This window comes from Sphaeramia orbicularis, chromosome 16 (assembly GCF_902148855.1).
Source record: "Sphaeramia orbicularis chromosome 16, fSphaOr1.1, whole genome shotgun sequence".
NCBI classification, from domain to species: domain Eukaryota; kingdom Metazoa; phylum Chordata; class Actinopteri; order Kurtiformes; family Apogonidae; genus Sphaeramia; species Sphaeramia orbicularis.
In genome coordinates, this window is record NC_043972.1 from 36,721,103 (window position 1) to 36,748,574 (window position 27,472).

A 27,472-nucleotide genomic window follows, 5' to 3' on the forward strand; every position below is an offset into this window, starting at 1 on the left:
CATATCTTAAATGAATTTAACTTTTAAATTAAAATAAATAAATTCATGTGCTTAACTAGTGTTGGACTGTAATGATCAATTCACCTATATTGATTTGACTGATTGATTGTCATGTGCTTTTATACAAGTTTTAATGGGGTTGGATGGATACAGTGTTTTTGTTTTTTTGTTTTTTTTTTTCTGAACTGAAAAATTAAATACACTGGTTCTGTGTGTAATATGTTGCATAGTGTATGTTCAAATTCCCCATAAAGACATTTTTATAAACCTATCAACCAGTCAATCAATTGGTCAGTCAATCAGTCAGTCAGTCAGTCAATCAATCTTCAACTAAGAAGGAAAAATAGGAAAAATGTATGTGCGTTACCGTTATTGGGATGTAATGATCTATAAATCTATTTTGATTTGATTGCTTGCTTGATTGCCATGTTTTAATGTAGGTGGGTGTACAGTTATTGTAATATATGACACTGTTTTTATTTTGAAAACTGAAAAATAGAATGTAGTGGTTCCATTATAGCATAATGTATGTCTACAGTCCCAATAAATATACTAAAACTTAAAAATAAAAATAAAGAACATCCTCATCAATGAATCAATCAACAAATCAGTCCTCAAACACAAACAAAAAATTGCAAAATGCATGAAATGTAACCATTATTTGAGTGCAATGATCATCCGTTTTGATTTGATTGATTGTAAACAATTCCAATTAATATAGCCCATATCTGTCTTAAAGTATTAAAACATCTTCATCAATCAATCAATTACTCAATTAATCTTTAAGCAAAAAAACCTTGAAAAAATGTGGCTCCTGACTTTAGACATAGTAAAAGCTTCCGTAAATGAATATATTTCTAAAGATTTCTAAAGAGAAGAGAGAAGTCTGTGTTGCTATTATCGTTGGTACGTGAACGCATCACTACTTCCTTTTCCTTTACCATTGACATGCTGTTGACAACAATAAATACACATCAGCAGAGCAGAGCTACGGTGTGTATCCGTACATATCCACTTTTCCCTGATGTAAACACACCGAATAACCTCAGCCACTTTTCATTTCTGACATTTTAAAATTGTTATTATTATTATTACTAGTAGTAGTAGTAGTAGTAGTAGTAGTAGTAGTAGTAGTAGTAGTAGTATTTTCATTCAACAATGTATTTATTATTCAACAATAGAACATGCAAAAAATAGAATATAACAGGAATATACAAACCATCAGACATTCCAAGTCATAACCATAAACTAATAAGACAAAAACACTACAAGAATGAATAATTTAAACATATATATATATATATATATATATATATATATATATATATATATATATATATATATATATATATATATATATATGTATTGAAGAGAATAAAAATGAAGATCCAATAAGTAAAAGTACAGTTAGACATTTTTAAATTAAGTGCCGCCTCTGTGACCGGAAGTGACATATGCAGACACGCTCCTTTTGTCTGACGACCTTATCCGGAGGAAGTGGAGCTCAGACGAGGCAGCTGCTTCACCGGAGGGGGAAAAAAAAAAAATCTAAAAAAAAAAAAAAAAAAAAAAAAAAGGAAGAGTGGGAAAAAAAACTTCAGCGCTTTGCGGGATTTGGACACAGATTTTGGAAGCGGTGCCCACAGTTTCCCTGTCCTTAGGAGTTCCGGGGAGGTATTACGGAGTCTCGGTCCGGTAAACGCCACTGTTCTCCATGCAGTCGGTAGTATTTTTGGTAGATATGCATGGACTCTGCTGCCGCCTCTTAGCCAGTCTCCACAGCCGGCAAGTCTGCGAGGACGGTCTATTCGTTTTTTTCTTCGCTTCAGTTTTTTTAATCTTTCGTGTGTTTTTTTTTTTTTTTTCGTATTGCTTTGGTTGTTATTTTTCCGTGCATTGCGCTGCCTGATAGCTGTGTGTTTACACGACCTCAGGCCTCACTAATTACAAGACGCAAGGAGCCGAAATGGGGTCGATCTTTGCGCTGTGCTTATTGTGAACATATACATACATACATATTCCTGATTTTTGACATTTCGTGAAAATAAGCGACATTTTGTGGTTAATGGTTAATTTATCTTGACGTGGCGTGTTAAAAATAGCCGCAACGTTAACCGAAGTTTTTTTAGATTTGCTGTTAACACAAATCACAAAATAAATCCTTATTATAATACATAAATATGCTATCATCCCTTAAGAGTGTCCTAGGTCAGATGTTGCATAACTGAATACATTTTGTTAATCCTAACATTAGACGCCCACAACTTATTTTGTTTTCGAAACTGAAAGCATGATCTTTATTTCCTTTTCCATCCTGTCTCTCTTATAGACTTTGTCACACGTTTATAATTTATTTATAAATCACTACACTTCTGTATTTCTATTTTATCTGAGCATTAAGACACTACATTAATCCAAGGTTGCTGGCCTCAAATAATATTTAAGATACAAACAACTGCATGAAATGGCATTGTACAATATTGGGTGTATATTATAATTATTTGTACGTTATTTTTTTTATTTTTATTTTTTTATCATGAATCACACGTAATACTGGTTTGTTTCAAACAGACATTCATTGCTGCTCTTTTTGTGTCATTGCAGAAATGATGGAAGATTCTCATTTTAATTCATCGTATTTTTGGTCCCCTGTTCCTACTGTGCCAGGACAGGTAAGACTCACCAGGACCTTGAATTTTTTATTTATTAATTTTTTTTCATGGGTCATGTGACATTAAAGCTCCTTTTGTAATTAATTGTAAGCACTCATTCGGCATACTTTTTCTCTAAAATACAAGAAATTATTTGACAAGATCTCAATTTTTGAGTAGTTGGGGGTCCTTATAATATGTATAATATAAAATTCGCTATTATCAACCCCTAATTATATAATTTTCAGCAAAAATTCTGAAACGGAATTAAATGACTGCTGTCCTCTGTACTTGTAGATTGAGAATGCCATGTCTTGAATAAAGTGAAAGAGCAACAGGAAAAGAATGCTTCTTTCCCGCCTTCCTCTGCATCACACTACCCAACAGCTGGACTCACCATCCCCACGCCTGGGGCCAAGACAGATGGAGGAGGCCAGGCTGGGAGTACGTCACACCTCCACCCGCCGCACAGCACCCAGAACATCACGGTGCTGGCCCGTCCCCTCCACAGGCATCATGACAGCAGGTACGTACACCTGCCTCTGCGTGGAAAAGCCTCCGTATTTTTCCCTCTTTAAAGTTGAATTTTCAGTGAAACATCAGAGTCACAAGGTAGATTTAGAATTGCTACCACAGACTCTTTTAGCTATAGTATAACATGTTGGCAATACTAATGATTTGGAATCTGATTGGAGCATCATGTTTACTCTCCAGCTGTCCACCAAACTGCACAGTCCACAACATTAGTGTGAATTTGTTTATTTTTCTCTTTCTATCTGCTTGTCATTCTGGTGCAGCTGGTCTGGTCATCACAACTCCTCAGGGCACGTTAGTCTCCCCCACCTCTTCTCAGTCGTTTGTTTCTGGTCACCCAGCAACAACCATGATTGTGTCACCCCTCCATGCTCCTAATACAGGTAAAACACACAGACATGCCACACTTTACTACTGTTATAGGGCTCTAAGAAGTTCACAATCTGAAACACTGTCAAAACAATGTTATTAAATGTAATCTATCCAGTGTCGTCAAGTCAATCACAGATTTAGCTCCAGGGGTTTTACAAACTATATCTATTGTCCTGCTTAAAATTATTATTAAAATGACTCAGTGATTGCAGCGCACCAATTATATTAAGATGTTCACAAAGATAATTGTTGGGTTTTATGAGTGTAAATATATTTTGCTCATGTAGATATCGTATTGGTGCCAGAAAAAAAAAATCAACAGAACTAAATAATTTTTTTTTATCCGGAGTCAAAAATAATAAACAGAAAACACACTGCAGAAACTAATATTGTTATAGCAATTTGGAACGCAATCAGACGTCTGGGTTTTTTTTTTCCCTCAGTATCTATTTCACTCCACCCAGGCTTGTAGAGATAATAAAAAAAAAACAATAGATTTTGTTCAGTTTTGTCTTAATGGCATCTATGTGTTATAAACTCACTGTGCAATTCTTCCCAAAGTGAAAATTGATCTCAGAAAGTGTAAAGCAACAGCATCTGAGAAAGAGCCGTGAATAACTTGTTTCCAGACAGTTTAATGACTTTTTCTTCTGCCCCATAAAACAGGATGCTGTCGTAGATCACTTAATTTAAATTTCTGCAGGAAATGTACAATCATCTCAAGAGTTTGATCAAAATTTAGCTTGATTTTCTTTGAAGAAGCACATTGGTTTAAAAAAGTGTTTTGTAGAAGTAGTTTAGTATTTAAGCCAAGAATAATAAACACATTTTAAAACCAGACATACAGGTTTATGTCATTACTACAGACCGATACAGGACAGATAATGCAACATTATGTTACACTAGCGCATTGACCTGTAGGGAACCATGGGTCATATTAATACCAATATCTAGGGACTGAAGTTTGTAAATTTCCTGTCATGCAGCATGGTACTGCAATTCCGGTCAACTGAGCAACGTGATTGCTAAGCCATTGTATTCTAAAACTACTAATATCTCCCAAAATATTGGTCCTGTCAATTTGCCAAGATATTTAATGTGGAGATAGGAGTATTCCTCAAATGTAGGTACTATATTGGCCACTTAAAAACATCTCAATTTCTCAGAACTGTACAGACACACACACACACACAGATGCTCTGAGACCTTTCAGTATTATGATATAAAAATAATCTGCCACTGTCTCTCCTGTTGTAGAAAAAAAAGATGACGGGACATCCCATGTGGTTGTGATGCCAGCCCCCTCCAAACGAGGCAGAAAGAAGAAGACAATGCTACCCAGGGTTGGTCCTGTGTGTGGACCAGGAAATGAAACACTTATCCTGGCTCATTTATCAGCTGGAGGCCAGGTAAGAAAAAACAAACACCAAAAAGCATGTGACAAAGTAAGTATGCAGTGAAATAACTATGAATTAATGATTCTTAGGTGACGTCTTTGCATCACACCGGAGACCCATATGACTTATCCAATGAAGAGGAAGACCATGGACCGAAAGACACTACTAAGACCTACAGGTATCCTGGCCAAAAATAAGCAACACTTACTGTGCATCTTCATTTCTTCTTGCTTGACCTGTGGATTGCAGCCACACCTGTGCCTCTGTGTCAGACTCAACATAGAGATGTTCAGCTTTTAGATGCTTTAGGCGTTGTTGAATATAGGCAACTGACACATACACTTAGACACCATCTGTAAACACGCTCCACTGCATGTTATGGCAGAACATGCCTGCTTTTTGGCTGACGGACGATTCCTTGTTTTCATGTATTTGACAAACAAATACATCGGAGCCGAGTGTGATGTGTGCTTCATAGACACCCTCTTTGCCTCTGCACACACTAGACAAACTCAGCTGCCTGTCCTCTGCTGTCCTCTTTGTCTTTATATAGCATGCTCTTTGAGTTTTAATCTATCAGGTACACTTGTGCCCTGCTCTATTACTTCTTACTCTACCTACCTTTCCACTTCACTGATTTCACCCTTGACATTTTTCCCTTTGTTTATCCATCTTAAACGTTTGATTTTTTTCCCACTCCCATCATCATTAATTTCTGTTTTCTATTAATTTTTTCTTTTTGAGTATATTTTTCTTTGTTTTCTGTCTCCTTCCTCTTTTGTACCCTCTTTCCATATCTTCTCCTTTTTGGTGCATCTCTGTGTATGTGTGTCCCTTCTCTTCCTTCTTGTTCTTTCCATCCCGCCCTCCCATCTCTGTGTCTCTCCGCCTGTAGGTGCCGGATGTGTGCGGCGACCTTCTTCAGTAAGTCTGACATGCAGATCCACTCCAAGTCGCACACAGAGGCCAAACCTCACAAGTGTCCTCACTGCGCCAAGTCATTCGCCAACTCCAGCTACCTGGCCCAGCACATCCGCATCCACAGCGGGGCCAAGCCTTACACCTGCTCCTACTGCCAGAAATCTTTCAGGCAGCTCAGTCATTTACAGCAGCACACACGGTACTGCAGACCCCCCTGTTACCAAACCCCATACCATATTCCCTGTCATCTTAACCTCCTGCCAGGTCCCTTTTAGAAGCCCGGCTCCTGTCTTCTTCCTCTTGGAAAAGAGATTGGAGTGGTGTGCAGATGCATATTACGCTGCCATTTAGATGTTGGCTCGCATGCTGCTGACCATTTTCATCAAGAAGTGACCTTTTTAGTGAATTAAAATTCAGAGTGCACTTTTTGAGTTGTGAAAAGATTTTCCATAATTCATAAAAATCCAAATGGCCATTTGAAATGCATGGTGCTCTCTTGTGTTGATGCAATGCAATATGAGTGTATTTTTATATTTGTCAGTGTGTGCATAATTCTTGCTTCTTGCCCACCCTGTGTTCTGCATCATACTTCTCCTTGCCTTACTAATCCATACATGTTTACCTCTGCCTACATGTTCTGTCTTTTCTTCTGCAAGCGCTTCTTCCACAAACACACACAAAACACATTTAACATTTAATGTTAAAATTGTTGTCAATATGCAGAATTAGTCTCATTATGTGTTTCCATTTAATCCATTGTTTTATTGTTTGGTATACATCATTATTAATGCTTCTCTTTGCTCTCTCCATTGAATGATTGTATACACTAGTAATCCTTTGCTGCCATTCTGTGCTTACATTCTGTCTGCGCTAGTTATATCCATCCTGTTGCTTTTTGCCTGCCTGTCCTCAAATCATTTTTGGAGTTTTGATGTTATTTTTTTTGCTTTTTAAAATATTAAATTAAATCAAATATATTGTAATAATAGTTTAATACAGCTACAAGATGCATCTAAGTAAATTAGTGTAAAAAAGTCTTACTCTTAGTTATGTTGGATATAATTTTTGTGCTTTGAGAAGTAATACTAAGTGTAAATGCTGAGGAATTATATTGAAATTTTTTTTCTGTCCAAAGTGTCCATTCACATGTCTTAAATGCCTCTGTGACGGATGAGAAATGAAGCCATTCGCTGTTTTTGTTAAGCACAGTATCATGCTGTTTTCTCCATCTGCCTTCTTTCTCCTCTCCCTTTCTCTTTCTCTCTCCTGTCTCCTCCTAAACAGCAACCACACAGAGTCCAAGCCCCACAAATGTCCTCATTGTACCAAGTCATTTGCCAACTCCAGCTACCTGGCCCAACATGTCCGTATCCACACTGGAGTGAAACCTTACTCCTGCTCCTACTGCCAAAAGTGCTTCAGACAGCTCAGTCACCTTCAGCAGCACAACAGGTAAGTGAACCGCTGGGCTTGGGTTTCTCAGCTGCCCGTGTGTCATTCTGTGGTCAGCTTAGATCACCATGAAAGTGATAGGAGTGCTTTACATACCTCTTTCTTGTGGTTTTTATTTAGGATTCACACTGGAGATCGGCCGTATAAGTGTACCCACCCAGGCTGTGAGAAGTCCTTCACACAACTCTCAAATTTACAGGTGTGAAAGAATGAAATTCTCTCTTCAAATACTGCATGTTGTGTTTTTGTTGCAATCTGTTTTGTTACAACACTTCACTGTAATGTGAAACTTTTTTTGGCATTTTTCTTTCCAATAACCATTTTTTTCAGTCCCACCGGCGTCAACACAACAAAGACAAACCCTACAAGTGCCCCAACTGTAATAAAGGATACATAGATGCAGCAAGCTTGGAGGTGCACATGTCCACACACACAGTCAAACACGCCAGGATCTACTCATGTGGTCTCTGCAACCGCAGTTACACCTCAGTAAGACAAATGTCCATTTCTGAAGAGCATTTCTACATGAAACAGTTTGAATCGCCTCACTGGCATCAGACACCTGGCAGCTACTTTACACCGTGTAGTCATATGTCCACTGTTTCCCCTCTACCTATCCTCCCCTCATCTCAGGAGACCTATCTGGTGAAACACATGGAGAAACACAACCCAGACCAGTTGACTGCACCGGCAGTTGTGACAGCACAGCCAGCCCAACAGAACCAGAACCAAAGCCAGGCCCAAGGCCAGGCTGGAACTCAGAACCGAGGAGAGAGCGCAGATGGCGGCTCAAGCCGACCTGGGGGAGCGGGAAGCGGAGGAGCCGGTGGAGGCCAGCAGGGACAGAACCAGGGCAGCTACTCCCAAACAGAAACCATGCCTTGTCCATTTGACCTGCACCAGTATAAAACTGTGTCTGCAAGTGACATCCAGTACAAACCTGTCAGTGTACCTGACATTACATCCCACAAAGACATGTGCCTCACTGTGTCAACATCCACAATCCAAGTGGAGCATCTCAACTCTTAGAGGTGGAGGAACAAGCAAGTATGGGAGGGGCGAAAGTTAGAATGAATTGAAGAAAACAAGAACTGGAGGATTGAGGTTTGAAGAATAGAAGCAATACTAAGATGATACAAGACCTTTTTAACATGTGACTGTGCCTGGATGATGATTTTAAGGCAGACAGGATGAACAATTCGATGACACAGTATGCTGAATAATTGTTTTATTTTCTTAGTTTGTCAGCTTGCTACATTATTTGACTTATTTTCCTTTTGCCTAGCTGTTCTGTCCGAGTAGCAAGTGCATGTAAAGGCTGCAATAAAGTGTGTTTCAGTCCATCACAGTGATGGTTTTATGATAGGAAGAGACGGTGCTTCTTTTTATTGTTTTTTTTTTTTTTTTTTTTTTTTTTTTCCTTTTATCACCTCTTGCTCTTCCCAACAAATCCAACTTTGGCCGTAACAATTTACGGTCTCTCTCTGTTGAATGAAACCGGCTGTTAACTGTGAAGGTAAATTTTAATACTTTCACATGGACTTTTGTTTGTCAGTTTTTACATCAGTGTTATTACCTCTGCTATGCTGTAGAAAACATGCCCACAGTTAATTTTTAAAACTTAAAAGGGACATAGAGGTTATTTCCTTTTTAGGAGAGGAAAAAATATCAATCAAGTATATTACAGATACATACTACCAATTTATTAAGTAAGAGTGAGTGTTTAAAGGATGTGATAATCCATAAAACATATTTAGACCCAACTGCAGGCCTTCACCTTGAGGGAAGTGATGAGCCACTTCACGTTTCATGTAATCCTAGTATACTGTTATGCGTGTATGTCCTAAAAGTAATGTTATTCAAATGTGTTCTTGCTATTATACTTCCACGATATCAATGTTTATAATACTTCTTTATAGACATACTGACACATTTTTGCTTATGATGAAATAAACCCTCTGAAATCCTGTTTTTGTCTCTGTAAATCCAAATGCAAATGGATTATTTCCTTCATGGTATGTATTGTGGCACAAACCCTTTTCCCCATTCTTGATCAATCTGGTTAATCTCAAATATTTTGCTGTTTAATATGAATACAAATTATATTTTCTGGAAGGTCATGCATTTTTTTAACTGCTCATCAAAACTGATCAGTTGGCCAATGTAAGGCCTCATATAAATTTATTGTGTTTAAATATTTGTAATGTTTTACTGAGAAATTGAGCCGTGTCTGAAGACTCCGAGATAAATAAGAGGAATGTAAAAGGACATACATCGTTAATTTTAAGCAACGTGATACTTAATGTCTATTTAATACTGACATTAAATGTGCATAGGTGTATTATTCGGTGGGCAAGTCTGCTCTGCTGGAATGTGCCATGCATTTATTTGAGGTGTTTACAAAAGTGGACTGTACCATTACACAAAAGGGGTCTACTATGAATTCAGCCAACCTTTTCTGTCCGTATGCCCATGATCGTGGTTGTATTGGGGAAATATTCTCAGTATAAAGATCATTTTAAGTAAGGGTGTCTGAACAGGGTGAAAAACATTACACTCAGTGAGCAAATTAACACTTAGAGTTGGTTTCGTCCACCATTCTCTGCAGTCTGCAGTGGATATGGCGTCACTGAAAAGTGTAGGAGTCGAGAAACTTCATCTATGTAAATAACGTCAATAAGAAAGCTGTGTGACAAGCTAGGTAGTAACACACAGTCCCTAGCTTCATTTAATACTTTTGATTTAAAGTATGCCTCGGAAAAAACCATTTAGCAACAAACAGAAGAAGAAACAGCTACAAGTCAAACGGGAGAGAAAGAGAGGTAACTACATTTACCGTTAGCCTTGCCATGCTAGCATTAGCAGTTAGCAAACCGTGTGTCTCCGCTAACTGAACGTGCTTTCGCTGCAAATCTATCGCTTGTCTGAGTCTGTGGAGGCCTGCTAAGTGTTAAACAGGATATTCAGAAACTGTCTTTAACCTCTTATTTAGTTTTTTAAGACATGACACAAGGTTACTCATTAGATACCATAATAAAAGCTGTATGGTATAACTTGGATTTGAACTTAAAGACTGCAAAATAGTACAGCAGCCAGCACCGTGTTTTGACAGATCAATGAAAATATGCATGTCTGTGTTGCTCCTGCTCCAAACAAAATTAATTTATTGTTTAAGAAAGAGATACTGACAGTGATAATGTACTGTCAACTTTAGATTTTAATACAACTCCTAAGACATGTTGGCTCTTAGGTTTCCATGTGCTTGATGGACAGTTCTAAAAACTTGTACATTGTTGTCATCATTTCATTCATTCATTGTATTTAATTCTTGTTTGTGTGAGAGATAATTAGTAGTGTAATTGCCAGCAAAGTTAGAACAACTGTTAAAGTCATTGTTTTACAGGCCTAAAAAAATCAGGATATGATATACCACTAGACTAGAAAAAATATTTTTATTTTGTTTAATGATAAGTCTGTTCAAAGTAATTGCATTTATTCTGCCCCAAATTCAACATTTTTAATCGCTTAAACTCTGGAGAGCATAGTATGCTAACAAATCTGTATTTATTATTATTGGACAGGCTGAGGTTGTACTTTATAGAAATGTTGAATTGCCATCAGGTTTCTGAAAGAAACTAATACATTTATAATTATATTTATATATTTAGTTCACATAAATGAGTGTAATTGTCATCTTTATTCTTGTACCATACCCTAGGCATAACGAGAGCATGTTTCTGAACACCTGTTACAGAACATACCTTGTGTCATTCAGTCAGAAAATTCAATCCATTCGTCTCCTCTTAGTGAACTGATATTGCTGTCTTGGGAAACAGTTTTTTGTGAACTAGATCTGCAAGCAGAAAAAGTTAAACAATACATGGTGAGGTACTTAAGATGATTATCAGATTTTAATCAATTCTGACATTTTTGCTTAAAAATAGAATTCTGTTGTTTAATCACTGTGCGCGTGAGGCACCTTACTTGACTCTGTGTTTAAGTTCATTAGCCTCACTGTCCCTGGTTTATGTCCGGCTGGGGATTTTGTTGCATGCTTTCCTGTCTCAGTATTACACAAGGTAATATATTATTGTGTGAGACTCTTACCCCTGACCTTTGCGTCTGCCTTCAGGTGACACTGGCTCTGGGCCAAGCAGCCGCAATGCTAGTGTGGAACGAGGAGGAGAACGCCAGTCAGATACATCAGACAGTGAGACCACTGATGTCAGAAGAATAAATCAGCAGCCCTTCAGCAGAGAAGGTAGATATGACCCCAACAGGTGAGTTATAGGGGTTCTTATTTAAACTTGATTTAAAATGTAATTGTCAGTGGTTCTGTAGAACATTTTTGATATCTGCCTATATAAGGACATATATTTTAATGTTATATCATATTAACCTAAAATGTCACAGGTTCCCATACTCATAAGAAATTCAAAAAGCCATGACCTTTTAAATACACGTTGTCCAGGCCTACAAAAGTGATGAAATCAATTTTAAATAGTTCAAAGGTCTGTAAAACTCTTTGGAGACCTCAAGATTTTTTTGTTTCTAATGAAATTCAATAAATCAAGCAAACCTGCCAATTTAGACAAAGACACCAAAGAGTAAATTAAACAAGGTGTAGCTGTAAGACGTAATTTTTAAATGCTTGCTCTTTGATTAAATGTCACAGCATATTTTCTTTCTTTTCTTATGGATGTCATGCGAATGGTATGTCTGCAATTCTAACATTGAGGAGGTCTAGTGTTTCTCCAGTTTTCTACATTTTTGTGTACCAAGGTTCCCCTGGGGTCTTAAAAAGTCTTAAAAGTCTTGAATTTACAAATCAGCATTTAATACCTTAAAAAGTCTTTAAAATGTATACAATTTGTTATGGTAGGTCTTAAGTTATGTTGCCATAAACTTGTTCACTGTATTGTATTTGAATGTGTCAGCAAAATGTCCATGCTGCAAAGAAAGTAACTTTAGTCTACTCAATTCCACCCATTCTAACCTGATTATTTATATTGAAATTAGGAACCAGTTATTGGAAACTTTGCATCCTCTGGTGAGAAATGACTCAGAATGGTGGGAATCAAGGCATTGGAGTAAATAAATACTTTTCCCTAAATTCTAGGAGTCATGAATTTTTGCCAGTATGAGTGTGAAATGGACATTTAATTCTATTCTTTAAATCATTAAATTCTGTTCTAAGCAGTCTTAAAAAGACTTAAAGCTGCGTATGACTTTCACCACTTTTTTTTTTTTTTTTTTTTTTTTTCAAATTTTTAAACCTGAGTGATAGCCCAATTATCACTAATCCGTTAGTCTTTCTGTGCTTATGCTTCTGAATCACTTCCCTCAGGGTGGAAAACTTCGAAGATGACTCCATCACTAAACACAGTCTGCTGTTTATATAAACAACACCAAAACCATCACTCAGGCCTTTTTGGCAAGAAAATGAGCCAGATGCGCTACAATGTAAAATACAGTCCACCAGGGTTGTTTTAAAGAATGAGTATAGTTGGTGGATGAAGGTAAAGGCAACATTTGAGTTCAGCACTCACGAAGAGAGAGCAAAATTGCTGCTGCGTGGAATTCCCATTCCCATTTTGCACTTTGCGACAAAATTTCAGAAAAGGCCCAAGTGACATTTCAGTTTGTTATGTAAACAAGTGGAGCGTGTTTATGATGGAGTCATCTTGGAAATTGTCACCGTCAGGGAAGTGGTTCAGGTGCGTAAGCACGGAAAGATTAGTGATATTAGGCTATCCACTGGGGTTTTACAAATTAAAAAAAAAAAAAAACAAAAATTGTGATGAAAGTAATATGTGCTTTAAATTTAACTGTAGAAAACATGCAGGAACACGGTGTGTACATTATGCAACAACATTAGTGTGCCAAACATAGTAACTTAAAAGGAAAGCCATATTGGTATAGTAAATAAAATCCCACTATAATGTATTTGCAGCAGCAGTACACATTTGTGGTGAGATGTGCTTTTTTGTTAAAGCCTTTTTTTGGCTCTTGAGAATAATTTTAATTGTGTATTAGCAAATCACTTTTATTTTTCATTGATGCTTGAAAGTTAGTGCTAGGCATTAGCTGTTTTTGTTGCCATTGTTGAGTATTTGGAGTGGTCCAGGTCAAGGAATATAAATACTAGAACAATATTACTGTTCAATTTTTATATAATGGATTAACAAAAGTATCCCTTCTGCTCATGTATGTAAAACCCTGGTATTAACTTAAACTATGTTGATCCTGTAAAATGAATGTTGTTTAAATCTAAGTCCTAAGATCTACGTCCTGCTTAACAAAACATGGTAAACAGTTAAACAAGTCTTTGCCTTCGTCCTCTTTTCAGGTTTCGACTACACTTTGAGAAGGAGAGTAAAGAGGAGGTGGAGAAGAGGAAGAAGATGGCACGGGAGAAGGTGCTGCAGCCTGTATCAGATAAAGAACTGGAAATTGACATCAATGACATCTATCCATCAGAAAAAGGTCTGGTGGTTTTTAATACTTTCCTCATGAAAGTCTCAAAATAAGCCAACCAGACAAGCAGAGTAGGTTAATGGAGTGGGTCAGTGCTTGATATGCCCAAACTTGATTATTCACTCACAGGTCTTGGTTTCCCACGACGGCCGTCCTGGAATTATGAGATGACACGGGAAAGCCTGCTGAGGAAGGAGGAAAAGTCATACAGAGAGTACCTGGATGACCTGCACTCCAGAAACCCTCCTGGATCTCTCAGCCACTTTGAGCACAATCTGGAGGTAAGTAACTTTTAACAGACACAGCCAAAAAAAAAGAAGATCATGGAGACATTGAACAGTAGCAATGCATATGTAGGGGATTTTTTATTACTTGCATTCATCCAATCCACAATGCCCAAACTGAAAGTATTTACATTAATCATCCACCCTGAATATATGTATTTTACCTTTATTCCATTCTACTATAAGCTACTAAATAAACATGTCGATTTTTCCAAAATCCAGACCATGAATTTTAACAAAATAGCAGGTGACGTGAAGATTTCTACTGTCTATTTGTAACCTAGTATTTGATTGCAAGGTGGAGAAAAAAAAGAATTGAGTCCACAGGTTCAGGATTGAACCTGTTTCAACATGTTTCAAATACATAACCAGCTGAGCTGGAAGTTTGCACACTGGATGGGTGCTGTTGCCGGAATGCACTGCGCTGTGTGAGCCAACATGGAGCAAAGACGATTCTCATAACAGTTATCCCTTCAAGGTTTAACATGTTGTCTGGGTGCAGAGAAACATATGACAGATGTAGGTTACTTCATAGCTAGGTAATGCCAATTGTTGACAACAAGATGATAAGAGCACCTCCACATTTGGGTGTGCATTTATCTTTGAGAGAACAGAGAGAGGGCATAAATTGGTGGATATATGATTATGTAATCATGTTTCACATTAATTATAACCAGCAATTTGACTTCATCACTTTTTCATCCAGTCCACCCAAGCCAGCCAAAGTTTATTCAAATTGGCCTGATCAGGGGGTTGTGGGTCAACCTGCACATCAGTACCAGGCCGATTTGATCATGTGACAATCTGGTTTTAAGCAAAAGAAATTAAAATGTTGCCACTCTGAAGCTACTGTCTAAAGGCCAATAAATCTTGACAACAGATAATGAGTTGCAGATAAACTGAGCGCTACGTAGCAGCGTTACTGTGACATTCTTCACCTCAGAAGACTTAAGTGTTGAACCTGTAAAGCAGCCATAAATCTCATGAAACAGTACCTTATGAATAATTTATTTAGGCAAAGTTGGCTCATGTTGGGATCTATAAGAATTGAATCATGTACTGGTGGAATTGTCTTTTATTTTCTACTCAGGACTAAGCAACTTCATATATTACCTGCTGTGTTATTGCACACTTTTAAGGGTGCAAAAATGGTAACAGTATTCTCAAAATCAAACACCCTGCAGATCATTTAATTTCAAAGCGTAGGATGAGCTCAGAACACACATTACTGCAGAAGCAGAGCTTGAGCAGCTGGTGGTGTAATAAGTGACTCTCTGTAATCTAGAGATGATAGCTTTTAGAGGGGAGCTGAGCAGAAAAAGTTTGCCAAAAAATAACACAAATAAGCAGGTTATTTTGTATGTTGGGATGGATATGAACTTCAGGTTGTTACAGTTGAACAATTTTCTAAGGTAATGATAAGTATAATCTAAATGTAGTCGTACAAAACCTTACCTGTCACCATTTAACACCATTTTGAGCAAGAACAGAGCTCCAGAATCTGTTTATGCTCCATGTGGTCTTTAATTTTCAGTATAAACTTTGTCTACTGTACTTCCCATTCATTTGCTCATTTTCCCCCTTTCTTTCAGACATGGAGGCAGTTATGGAGAGTGTTAGAGATGTCAGATGTCATCCTGCTCATTGTGGATATCAGGCATCCGGTGAGTGACGTTGTAGAGAAAGAAATTTGCAGCTTTGATCAAGCCACTAGATGGAGACACAGTCAAGATCCTCCCGAAACCCTGACATGGTTGAGATTATTCATTGGATTATTTAGCTATTATTTATTGGAATATAATATTTACTTGTTTGTTTGTTGTTTTCATTGCATAGATGGCAATCTAAATTATTATTTACAGCATAGCCAGCCTTATTTTTTACAGGCACTCATATTTTAGTTATCCTGGAAGTGTCAAGATGAGATAAAATGTTTGCAGGTTAAACAAATAATACATGTGGCCGATTGTAGAAAATCATCCAATCTTTTACTCTGTTTCGTGCTTTAATTTGTGTGTAAAATGGAAAATTTTTTGTAAAGAATTTGACCTCGGATTTGTGGTTGAGTTTAGCAGCCATTCATAAGTTGTACATTTGAGGAAGTATGTGTTCAAGAATCTTTAATCCAAAGTGGAGATATAGTAAGGGTACTGTTGTTGCTGAAGTGAAGTAGTGGAAAGTTAAGGGTTGTAATGATGACAATCTAATCTAATTGCTGCTCATGATCAGAATAAAGTTGAAATGAAGTTTTAATTAGGAGGAGTGAGCTTCTGCCATACTTAGTTTTGTTTTTAATACCATGCAAGATATCTTGTGTGAAGTGATTCAACTGCCTCTATTTAGAGTTTCCAGTGTTAATGTAAAGTTAAGATCAGCTAAACTTGTTCTTGTCCTATTAATAATGATATGATGTAGCGATTTATTTCTCAGAGGCTGTAATTAACTCTGTTTTGAATGAATAAGTGGCCCTCATGTAAACCCAGGTGGCTGCAGTTCCCTCCGGCCTTGTATCACTACATCACAGGAGATCTGCAGAAGCAGGTGGTCCTGGTATTGAACAAAGCCGACCTGTGTCCTGCCCCACTAGTGATTGCCTGGAAACACTACCTGACTTCCCAGTTCCCCCATCTGCAAATAGTCTGCTTCACCTCACACCCAGGACAGCCCTACAGCACAGGTGAGGACAAGGAAATTTAAAGGCAGGGTTACACAAGAAGAAGTCTGACAGATATACATAACAGATGACATCAGATAAATATACAAATCAAAATAAACCCGACACTCAGTGAACCTGATTGCAACATAATATCACCAGAATAACCTGCTGTGTGTGTGTCTGTCTGCAGCTCTTATTTCACTAAGAATAATCTGTCTGTTTTTCTGTCTGTCTGTCTGTTTTTCTGTCTGTCTGTCTGTCTGTCTGTCTGGTGTCCCTCAGTGCTCCAGAAGAAGAGGATGAGGAGAAAGGCAGACTGGAGCCATGCTGGAGGTCCGTTAGAAATCCTAAAGGCCTGTCAAGACATCACAGCTGGGAAAGGTAGACATCTGTTTACTCTTGAACTTCATTAAAAAGCCGCAGACATTTATCATTTCCAGCAGGGGCACATTACCATTTCCACATATGCATAGGTGTTGATCATGATGACTCTTCTTTTTTCCTTTATTTTGGTAGTTGACCTTTCTAGTTGGGAGCAGAAAATTCAGAGAGATGCTGTTGCCGAGCGACTGGGTGGTGAGCGGCCAGATGAAGGAGCTGAGTCTGTGCTGATGGAGCAACAAAGTGACAGTGCTATGGAGATGAGCAGCATGTCTCAGGAGCTCTACAAAGATGGGGTTCTTACACTGGGGTGCATAGGTAAACCTTTGTTGTAGCTGGATTAGTTGACTCTTGATTTGATGTGAAAAAATCACAATGTGTAAACCTTGCTTTTCTATGTGGCCGGTAGACATTACCAGAGGTTGTTTTTAGTGTCAATATCTACTGCATATAAGCCCGTACAATATGAGTTCTTGCTCCAGCAACCTGCCATTCAGTCTTTCACCCCTACCTATCTCTACCATCACTACCTAAATAAATCAATAATGTCTAAATAACTCCCAGCACCATATTTGTTTGGAATTAGTGTAAGATTGTGCTTTGTTAAAAAGAAACTTTCCAACATTATCGTAAAACAAAATCCGCAGGTAGCTCCCAGCAGCATTTACATTTATTAAAGGTGAAATGAAAATTGTAATAAGTAAATAAACAAGGACGCTCTCTGAAGTTTAGAATCAGTAGAAGTAAATAAGTCCATACAATTTCAATTTATACTACATTTGACATTTCAGGCATTTCTACGGTGGCCCAGAGGTGCAACAGGCCAAAAAATTATCCACTAGATGAAAAAAATTATCTACTACAAGAAAAAAAAAGAGAACAGCCTAAAAAATTATCCACTAGATGAAAAAAATTATCTACTACAAGAAAAAAAAGAGAACAGCCCAAAAAAATTATCCAGTATAAGAAAAAAAAAAAAGAGAACAGCCTAAAAAAATTATCCACTAGATGAAAAAAATTATCTACTACAAGAAAAAAAAGAGAACAGCCCAAAAAAATTATCCACTATAAGAAAAAAAAGAGAACAGCCTAAAAAAATTATCCACTAGATGAAAAAAATTATCTACTACAAGAAAAAAAAAGAGAACAGCCTAAAAAAATTATCCACTAGATGAAAAAAATTATCTACTTCAAGAAAAAAAAGAGAACAGCCTAAAAAATTACCCACTATAAGAAAAAAAAAGAGAACAGCCTAAAAAATTATCCACTAGATGAAAAAAATTATCTACTACAAGAAAAAAAAGAGAACAGCCCCAAAAAAATTATCCACTGTAAGAAAAAAAAGAGAACAGCCTAAAATAAATTATCCACTAGATGAAAAAAATCCCCTATAACAAAAAAAGAGACCAGCCAAAAAAAATTATCCACTATAAGAAAAAAAGAGAACAGCCTAAAAAATTATCCACTAGATGAAAAAAATTATCTACTACAAGAAAAAAAAAGAGAACAGCCCAAAAAAAATTATCCACTGTAAGAAAAAAAAAAGGAGAACAGCCTTAAAATAAATTATCCACTAGATGAAAAAAAAAATCCCCTATAAGAAAAAAAAGAGACCAGCCAAAAAATTATCCACTAAAGAAAAAAAAGAGAACAGGCAAAAAAATTATCTGCTAGCCCAAAAAATGATTCACTATAGAAAAAAAAAAGAACAAGTGAAAAAATTATCTACTATGAGAAAAAAAGAGAGCAGCCAAAAAAATATCCACTACTACGAAAAAAAAAACCTCATCCACCTTTTCAATTACGGGGGCGCTGTTTACCCGAAAGGTGCCTTGCTTTAAAATTAAGACCACCACAAAAAATAAAAGGTATAGGCTAAAAATTTTACGGCTTTCGGCTAATGTGGCTAATGCTAAGGAAGTACCCCACCGGAAGTGGAGGTCGTGTGCTAAAAATAACGTTATTTTAAAATATAGATATTTACATTAACATAGTTTGCAAAGCAGTTAAATGATTAAAATACGGTTCCAGTGTCTGCTAAGGTTAGGCATGGGCGTTAAATGGTTAAGGTTAGGGTATGGTTGGGGTTAGTTTTCAGTGGTAAATGGCCCTTGTGTGCACTGTGTGAAGGTTCGTTGCTAAGATAATGCTAACGCGAAAAGTTGACGGCAACTTCTGTGTTATTTTATTTTGAGGAGGAGGAGAAGAGGAGCTTCCTGTGGAGCTCCACTATCATGGCATTGCCCATTTGTTTGCAGGACGACCTCTCCTCCTCAACTCAACGGAGTGTCTTCACTAACACTAGATCAAGAAGGACATTTGTGGAGATAAAGATGTGTGCCTCGGCACCTGGCAACGAGCTGAACTGTGGTACCGAGCCATGGTACGCGGTGCCGTGCTGGGGTAACTGGCACGAGCCGTCTGGTTACAGCGGGTACCTCGCGGCACCAGCCGAGGTGCCACGGCACCAGTTGTCTAGTGCCGCCAATCTGTCACTCGCTGTCTCTCATCAAATGGGCGATGCATGATAGTGGAGCTCCACAGGAAGCTCCTATCTCGCTCCTCTCAAATAAAATAATTTTAGAATTTCTGTAGCGAATATTCATCAAAAATGATATTGAATTGTCACGGCAGTTTGAACAATTCAACACCGTAATCACACAATTGTTTATCGCACTGGTAGTTCACAAAGTTGCCGTCAACTTTTCGCGTTAGCATTAGCTTAGCAACGAACCTTCACACAGTGCACACAAGGGCCATTTACCACTGAAAACTAACCCCAAACCATACCCAACCTTAACCTTAACCCCCCATTTTAACGCCCATGCCTAACCTTGAGCAGACACTGGAACCGTATTTATCATTTAACTGCTTTGCAAACTATATTAATGTAAATATCTATATTTTAAAATAACTTTATTTTTTAGCGCCACGACCTCCACTTCCGAGTGGGGTACTTCCTTAGCATTAGCCACATTAGCCGAAAGCCTTAAAATTTTTCAGCCTATCCTTTTATTTTTTGTGGTGGCCTTAATTTAAAGCAAGGCACCTTTGGGGTAAACAGCGCCCCCGTAATTGAAAAGGTGGATGATGTTTTTTTTTTTCTTATAGTGGATATTTTTTTTGGGCTGCTCTCTTTTTTTTCTCATAGTAGATAATTTTTTCACCTGTTCTTTTTTTTTTTTTTCTTATAGTGAATAATTTTTTGGCTAGTAGATAATTTTTTTTTGCCTGTTCTCTTTTTTTTTCTTTTAGTGGATAATTTTTTTGGCTGGTCTCTTTTCTTTCTTATAGGGATTTTTTTTTCATCTAGTGGATAATTTTTTTTAGGTTGTTCTCTTTTTTTCTTATAGTGGATAATTTTTTTTAGGCTGTTCTCTTTTTCTTGCAGTAGATAATTTTTTTGTCTAGTGGATAATTTTTTTAGGCTGTTCTCTCTTTTTTTTTTCCTTATAGTGGATAATTTTTTTGGGCTGTTTTTCTCTTTTTTTTTTTTTCTTGTAGTAGATAATTTTTTTTCATCTCGTGGATAATTTTTTTAGGCTGTTCTCTTTTTTTTCTTGTAGTAGATAATTTTTTTCGTCTAGTGGATAATTTTTTGGCCTGTTGCACCTCTGGGCCACCGTACATTTCAGTTAGTGGCCCCAATTTATCAACACCAGATTGTGATGTAGAAATGTAGATGCTTTCACGTTGACAAGGTTGTAACTACAAACAGAGAAAGGCAGCTGCATCAGAGCCAGATAAATACAGCCATGAATAAGAAATAGTTGGGATATGATGAAAATGTAAATAAAATAAAATTTAAAAAAGAAAGCAGATTTACTTGTATTTAATTGTAGTCAATATGACCTCGACATGTGTCATGTTTTATCTGATCAAATTCACTTCATGTATAAACATCCATTCCTGCACAAAGTAAATGTGTAAGAAAATTATACAAAGGATTAAAAACAGAACTCTTCAAAGAACCACAGGTAAGGATTTGGATATTCCTTCCTCTAAAGTGACATGCAAGAGATGGATGCATATTATAAGATTATAAAATGACCAAACAAACCATGAAATACATTGTGTTCATTCTGGCTACAATGAAATTCAAGTCCAAATAAATTTTTATATTGCTGCTTTCTTTTTCAGTTTTCATTGTCCACACTGTCACAACTTTTTTTTTCCATTTGGGTTTGTTCAATTTTAGATTCATTTATTTTTCCTGACCCAAAGTCAGCCCTTAGAAATTACATTGCCTTTTAACGCCTTGTTTCTCAAACTCTTGTTTTTTTGGGTTTTTCAGGTTTTCCAAATGTTGGTAAATCATCTGTTATAAACAGTTTGGTTGGGAGGAAAGTGGTGAGCGTGTCTCGAACTCCAGGCCACACCAAATACTTCCAGACTTACTACCTCACCCAACAGTCAAACTGTGTGACTGCCCTGGGTCTGGTTTTCCCCTCACGTGTCACGAAACAGCTACAGGTACAAACTCATTTTGGCGCTCTTCAGGGCAGGTGTGCCTCTGAGTTCACTTTGTATTTTGTGCTCTAAAGAAATGTGATTGTGTTGAGCCACATACCCACACACTTCTGGGAAAATGAGTTATTGATTTAATATGTTCCCATTTGTGAGGCTCCTGATGGGTTCCAGAGTAGTTGAGTGTGGTGTGTGCTGAATTTTTTTGAGGTGTTTTTTTTTTTTTTTTTTTTTTTGATTCTTATTTTTAATTCAGGTTTTGTTGTTGTTGTTTTTTTCATTGTTAGATTCTGGCGGGCATATATCCAGTCTCCCAGCTGCAGGAGCCTTACAGCTCGGTTGGTTATCTCTGTGAGAGGACTCCATTCCTGTCAGTGCTGAAACTTAAACATCCCAATTTACAGGGAAAACGAACCTCAGCAGGGTAATCAGGGTTCTGAGGAGCTCAGCTGGACTGCTTGGATGTGTGTGAAGGTAAGTGTTTAGTACGCTTTTACCTTGTTGAACTTAAGAGAATTTTGTAACTGATAATGTACAGCAATTAGAAAGTTAGACAGACAGTTGTTAGAAACCTACATCACACTGTCTGGGATTATTTTATAGTAATGACATACTTGGTGTACATGATCCACTTATTGTACAGCTATTTACTGAAGAAATCATTAAGTTGATTCCATATAATTTGATTGTTTGCAAACAGTTTGTGCAGGCAGAAGTGTTAAGGTAATTACCAAGGTAAACTAGGATGTTCTGTGTCTGTTACTGTGTTTATGCAGTACAGTTCAAAGTAAAAATGAGAGACAAATGGTGTTTAAGATTTTACAGTTCACAGCGCTATGGTATTCATAGCACAATCGCTTACACAGAAGTAACAGACCCTTGAATGCAGACATGACCAAAGTGAATTGGAGAGTTCAACAGAAACGTATGAATATATATAGCTTAACACTTTCAGTGCCATGGGCCGATTAAATCGGCTTTACGAAAACAACTTGTAAAGTGCCACGGGCCGATCAGATCGGCTTTGGAGAACACGCCATATTTGTGTACAACAAACCATCCACCCCCATTTCTTTCTCACATTTCGATGACGTCTTTCTGTGCCCCCTTTTGAGACCAAGCAGACGGGAATTTGAGTCACGCGACTACCGAATAATATTTTTATATCTTTTTTAATGTTTCTTATTCTCCGGTGTTTCATCAGATGGGAGCCCTCCATGCCGGGGGGCGGCTTGTGGACTCCGGGGGCTGTGGCGCCTTCTCTCACTGGGGTCCGGCTCCTTTCTGGTGGGTGGGGGTTCCAGTTGGCCCTCTCCCACTAGTTGGGAGCAGGGCTGTGTGCTGGTGCCTGGTCGCCGGGGTTGGCGGCGGCATCCTGGTGCGGATGGCTCCCTGAGACAGCGCCCCTAAATTGATGTTTTACTTTTACTTGTACATTTTTGTTCTGGTCTACCCGTGCTCAGTCAGTCTTCTTAAGTATGTGTGAGCTTGTGGGTTTGCATGTATATGTGTGTGTGTGTGTGTGTGTGTGTGTGTGCGTGTGTGTGTGTGTGTGTGTGCTGTTGTGTGTGTGCGGGTGAGTGGGTGGGTGTGGGTGGGGGCGGGTACTGATTTTTAAACTGATATGTAAAGCACTTTGTGCTACAGTTTTTAATGTATGAAAAGTGCTATATAAATAAAGATTGTTATTATTATTATTATTATTATTATAATAAATTATGCAAATTACGATCAATAATGAATCGGCTACATCCGGTGCGTTTTGAATCTAATCAGCAATCGGTCGGATGTTACCGAGCGGTTTCCTGCAGGATTCTTCAAATATTATAAAAACGACGCGAAACTACTGAAAAATGGCCAAATTATGTGGCACTTTTTAAGGTCTATTAGCCCCTTAACTGTCTGGCACTTTAAAGAGTTAAGCTAAATAAGAAAAATAAAAAATTCCTTGAAAGTCCAAGATTTCTTTGTGTCTGGACATTAACATATACATAAACATGTTGTGTGTTTTAATGCTGTGCCTCTGGTCTCCATTCTTCACTGTTGCTTTCAGGAATGTGTTTGTTTTGGTTTTATATATTAACAGTTGTTAAAATGCTCACTGTTTTTTTTTCAATGTTGTTACACTTTTCAGCCTGGGCAGAGAGGAGAGGCTATAAGACGGCAAAAGCAGCCCGGAATGACGTTTACAGAGCAGCTAATAGCCTTCTTAGACTGGCCATTGATGGCAGACTGTGTCTCTGCCTCAGACCAACTGGATACAGCTGTCTGAGAGGTAAAAATATTTAGGTTCATACGTTTTTCACATGGCATCAAGGCCATCATATGTGTCATTAATTGTGTGGTAATTAATGACCTGCAGAGCACTGGGAAACCACCCGGATTTGCCTGAGATTATGGTTCTACAAGGACGGACGACGACGGAGGAGGAGGGACCGGCGAACGCGATGATGAGGAGGACGGGGAGTCTAGCACCGAGCCAGAGGAAGAAAGAGACCGGGATGCTGATGATGATGAGGACGGGGATGATGAAGATGAGGGGTTTGGACAACCAAGGAGGAACGATGATAAACCTTCTGGCTTCACTGTCAATATGTATAATGTCCTTCGGGAAAATGAGTGTGAGTGAGAACAGAGGAGGCTGAATTTTCCCTGTCTAACCCATCACACTTGTCATTCCTTTTTTTTCCCCCTAAACCTGCATTCCTTCTCATTTTTTTTGCATTAGCACTCCTTATGTCATTACCATCTATGTACATTAACATGACCTGTTCATTCTGTTTCCTTTTGCCCTATAATATACAGAGTATATTCATGCTGTGCCTCTGCTCTGCTTGTTCTTTAGTGTTGCTTCTAGGAATGGGTTTGGTTTGGATTGGTTTTCTTTTTTGTTTTTTTTTTGTTGGGGGGGGGGGGTTTGCATGTAGTTCTCAGAAACTGACATAGCAACTCCCCTCATTCTGCTGGAATAATTACTGACTGGTTTTCAATCTCTGCATTAATAAGTGACCTCACAGCTGAGATGCCAAAGTTCAGGAAAGGATGTTCAAACAACCAAATGCACTGTTGATATGATGTCATTCACTGGAGCAGCCATGTGGCTCTCAGATCAGCCGGAGATTTAAGAGCATCACTCTTAATCTTCTTCATAAAACACAATATGTTAGAGTTGGTTAAGGGGTGTGGAAAGGGATATGGGAGATATTAGACCATAAAAGTTTTCAGTTACGAGCGTTATGACTGTGTTAGAGGCGAATTGGACCGCTCTGTTTTCATTTCGATTATACTGCATCTCAGAGTGATGTTTCATTTGGTGTGGTTCTACAAAGTCAGCAGGACATTTTGGTCAGAGGGAGGGAGGGAGGAGGGTTGTGTTGAATCCTGTATCGCTGGACAAATTGTTTCAGGAATTAAACCTGTAGTGTTTTAACTACTACAAACATTATCCTTCAGTGCTGTTGTAGATAAACAGCATTTGGTGTGGGATTTGGCTACACTCATTCATCAACTTTGTACACTAAGGCAGTGTCAGTTGTTTAATCCAACTGAGACTGCAGTGACCACACAAAGAGAGAAACTGGCCATCTCTGCTTTCATCTGCATGACGTATATATAACATTACGACCTCATTATACTCTACTGTTGTCGTATGGACCTATAATGTTAACGTTTGCAGTGTCAGATGCTGTTAATAAACCTGATACAGATCCTCCTCAGTGTTATTTAAACTTTCTCTTAAACTCATGAAACTGTTATTTTGTTCGACCAGTCTCTCTCTTTTTGTCTGTGATGTATGATGGCCCCGCTGCAATCCTGAGTGCTGTATTATCATATGCTGTTCCCTTTTTCATGTATTTATAGAGGGAGCTTTACAGCACAGTGCTGTGTTACCATGTAATACATCACACTGCAGCCACATGCAGTTGTTCCTACCACTGGTACAATGTACACAACTCTAACATGCTCTTAGAAACACAACACACACAGTTGTGTTAACGTTTTACATTTTGTTTTTTGGGAAATACTGACTGGAGCGTGTAGTGAGTGTGAAGGCTTGATGTGGTGTCAGGCTTTTTGCTGCATTCCACATTCATTCCTTGTATGCCTAATGAGCGAACTGGACTGCTTTCTGCAATAAATAATCTTCTGAACAATCTTGGTGTTTTGTACTGTGTTAAACACATCTTCATGGTATCTGTCTTTAACCAAGATGAGGCAGTGCATGTGTATAATTAAATATCAGGGGACAGTAAATATGACACCCCTCAAGATTTAATTCCGATAATTAGACCATATATATAGGGGATGTGTGATGTTGTCTAAATGTTTTTGCAAACTTTCAAGGTTTGTGATCAAAGTGGACAGTTTGGAAATGTCTGCATGTGCCTTGTAAGACTAATTATTCTTTATCTACTGCCAGGATGCTACAGACTGAGAAAGAAATGTTTATAGTTTATGGTACAGCTGTCTTGTAATTAAGTAGCGGACTTCGGTTCATGGTACTAAAAACACATAATTACTATAAGATTTACTCATACTAAAAAATCAGATGTACTTCACTCAAATCTAATTAAAAACCTCCCAAACTACTTAACTGGTGAAGTTCCAGATGGGCAATATCTGAAGCTGATTGAACGAAGAGAATTAGGAGCACCCACCAACAAAATCGTTTAAAAACTGATTTAACTTATTTGAGCCTCAGCTCCCACTCAAGTATTTCTAAATGTGGCTGCTGTAACTGCATGATAAGCTAATGTTACGCTGAATGTTCTGCATATGGATAGACAGTATTTTAGCACTGGATCAGCAACTTGTCAGGAGCTTTTCTTTTTGCCTGGTGCATTATGGGATGGATTCCAGCATACATTAACCTGTGTGGGAGGTGTAATAACAGATGCATTATATGATATGATCCGTGGCTTTTCTAATGCCAATGCAAATCACAGTGAAGAAAATATTCAAACATTTTAATAGAATGAAGGCATATAGTGAATGCTTTATATGAGACTTATTTGGTCATTTAAGAGATGCACAGGAGTGAAAAAGAGAATACATTTTCTGCAGTGGGATATGCTTCAAGCCTTCTTTCATTTTGACTGTTTGTTTATCCAAGCACAGCCAAATTTCATGTTATACATGACTACATTTAATAAAGCTGGACCTGTGTGGGCAAAAGAGTGTGCCTCAGACTAAAAAACAGCTCAGAGCATTGTCCACTGGACAAATAAACGTATTAACTGAGAACCATGTGAAATAAATTAACACCTCCTCCAGTCTCTAATAAAATTATTTCCATAGTCATCTGTTAAGAATTTTAGGTATATTATGGTGATTTACAACCCATTTGAGCTCTGTTGTATCACATTGTCATTATGAGATGACTATATTGACATTGTTTGTTAAATTATTCACACTCTTGACGCCTATCCAGTCCTCCTGTCAGAGTAAATCTGGCTGCAGCTATTATCTCATTATGTTTATCGTGACCCACTGGGTACCATTCATGAGTGAGCAGAGACGCAATGATGATAATAACCACAGAGAGCTGTCATAATCATGATTTACGGGATGGAAGTGGGTGGAAATCCCCCTCCTATTTTGCATAATTTGGATTCAATGCAAACTTGTATGTTACTTAGACGCTATGTGCTGACTAGATAAACTTGATGGGGAAAAGAGGAATCATCTGGAATTGTTTCCGATTCACTAGAGTCAGACAGCATCATGAGCTGCTTAGATTCCTCCAGCTTTAGCCTGAACCATGTTGTGGCCCTCAAACCTGTATGGCAGTAATTACAGCCAGACAAAGACCCCAGATTTACTGGTGCATGACACCATAAATTTCCAAACTGTTAATTACATTCTGGTGTGTAAAACGTC

At 37.9% G+C, this 27,472-nt stretch overlaps 2 protein-coding genes across 2 annotated transcripts; both read left to right on the top strand.

The window, feature by feature from the left end:
- Positions 1–1,517: 1,517 nt before the first annotated feature.
- znf384b (zinc finger protein 384 b) lies at positions 1,518–9,295 on the top strand. Its single transcript, XM_030158572.1, is given in 13 exon segments — positions 1,518–1,695; positions 2,605–2,672; positions 2,949–2,961; positions 2,964–3,145; positions 3,147–3,177; positions 3,449–3,568; positions 4,815–4,966; positions 5,044–5,132; positions 5,850–6,074; positions 7,160–7,327; positions 7,448–7,526; positions 7,658–7,816; positions 7,961–9,295. Coding segments are annotated over 12 exon segments (1,680 nt in total). The 5' UTR covers positions 1,518–1,695; positions 2,605–2,606; the 3' UTR covers positions 8,357–9,295.
- Positions 9,296–9,862: 567 nt separating this feature from the next.
- On the top strand, positions 9,863–25,747 carry gnl1 (guanine nucleotide binding protein-like 1). The gene is given in 18 exon segments (XM_030158371.1): positions 9,863–10,149; positions 11,460–11,607; positions 13,677–13,813; positions 13,934–14,085; positions 15,681–15,754; positions 16,575–16,765; positions 17,027–17,125; positions 17,261–17,443; positions 21,420–21,527; positions 21,530–21,558; positions 21,560–21,598; positions 21,880–22,002; positions 22,004–22,052; positions 22,055–22,066; positions 23,727–23,867; positions 23,955–23,960; positions 23,963–24,021; positions 24,024–25,747. Coding segments are annotated over 18 exon segments (1,821 nt in total). The 5' UTR covers positions 9,863–10,076; the 3' UTR covers positions 24,222–25,747.
- Positions 25,748–27,472: the final 1,725 nt, after the last annotated feature.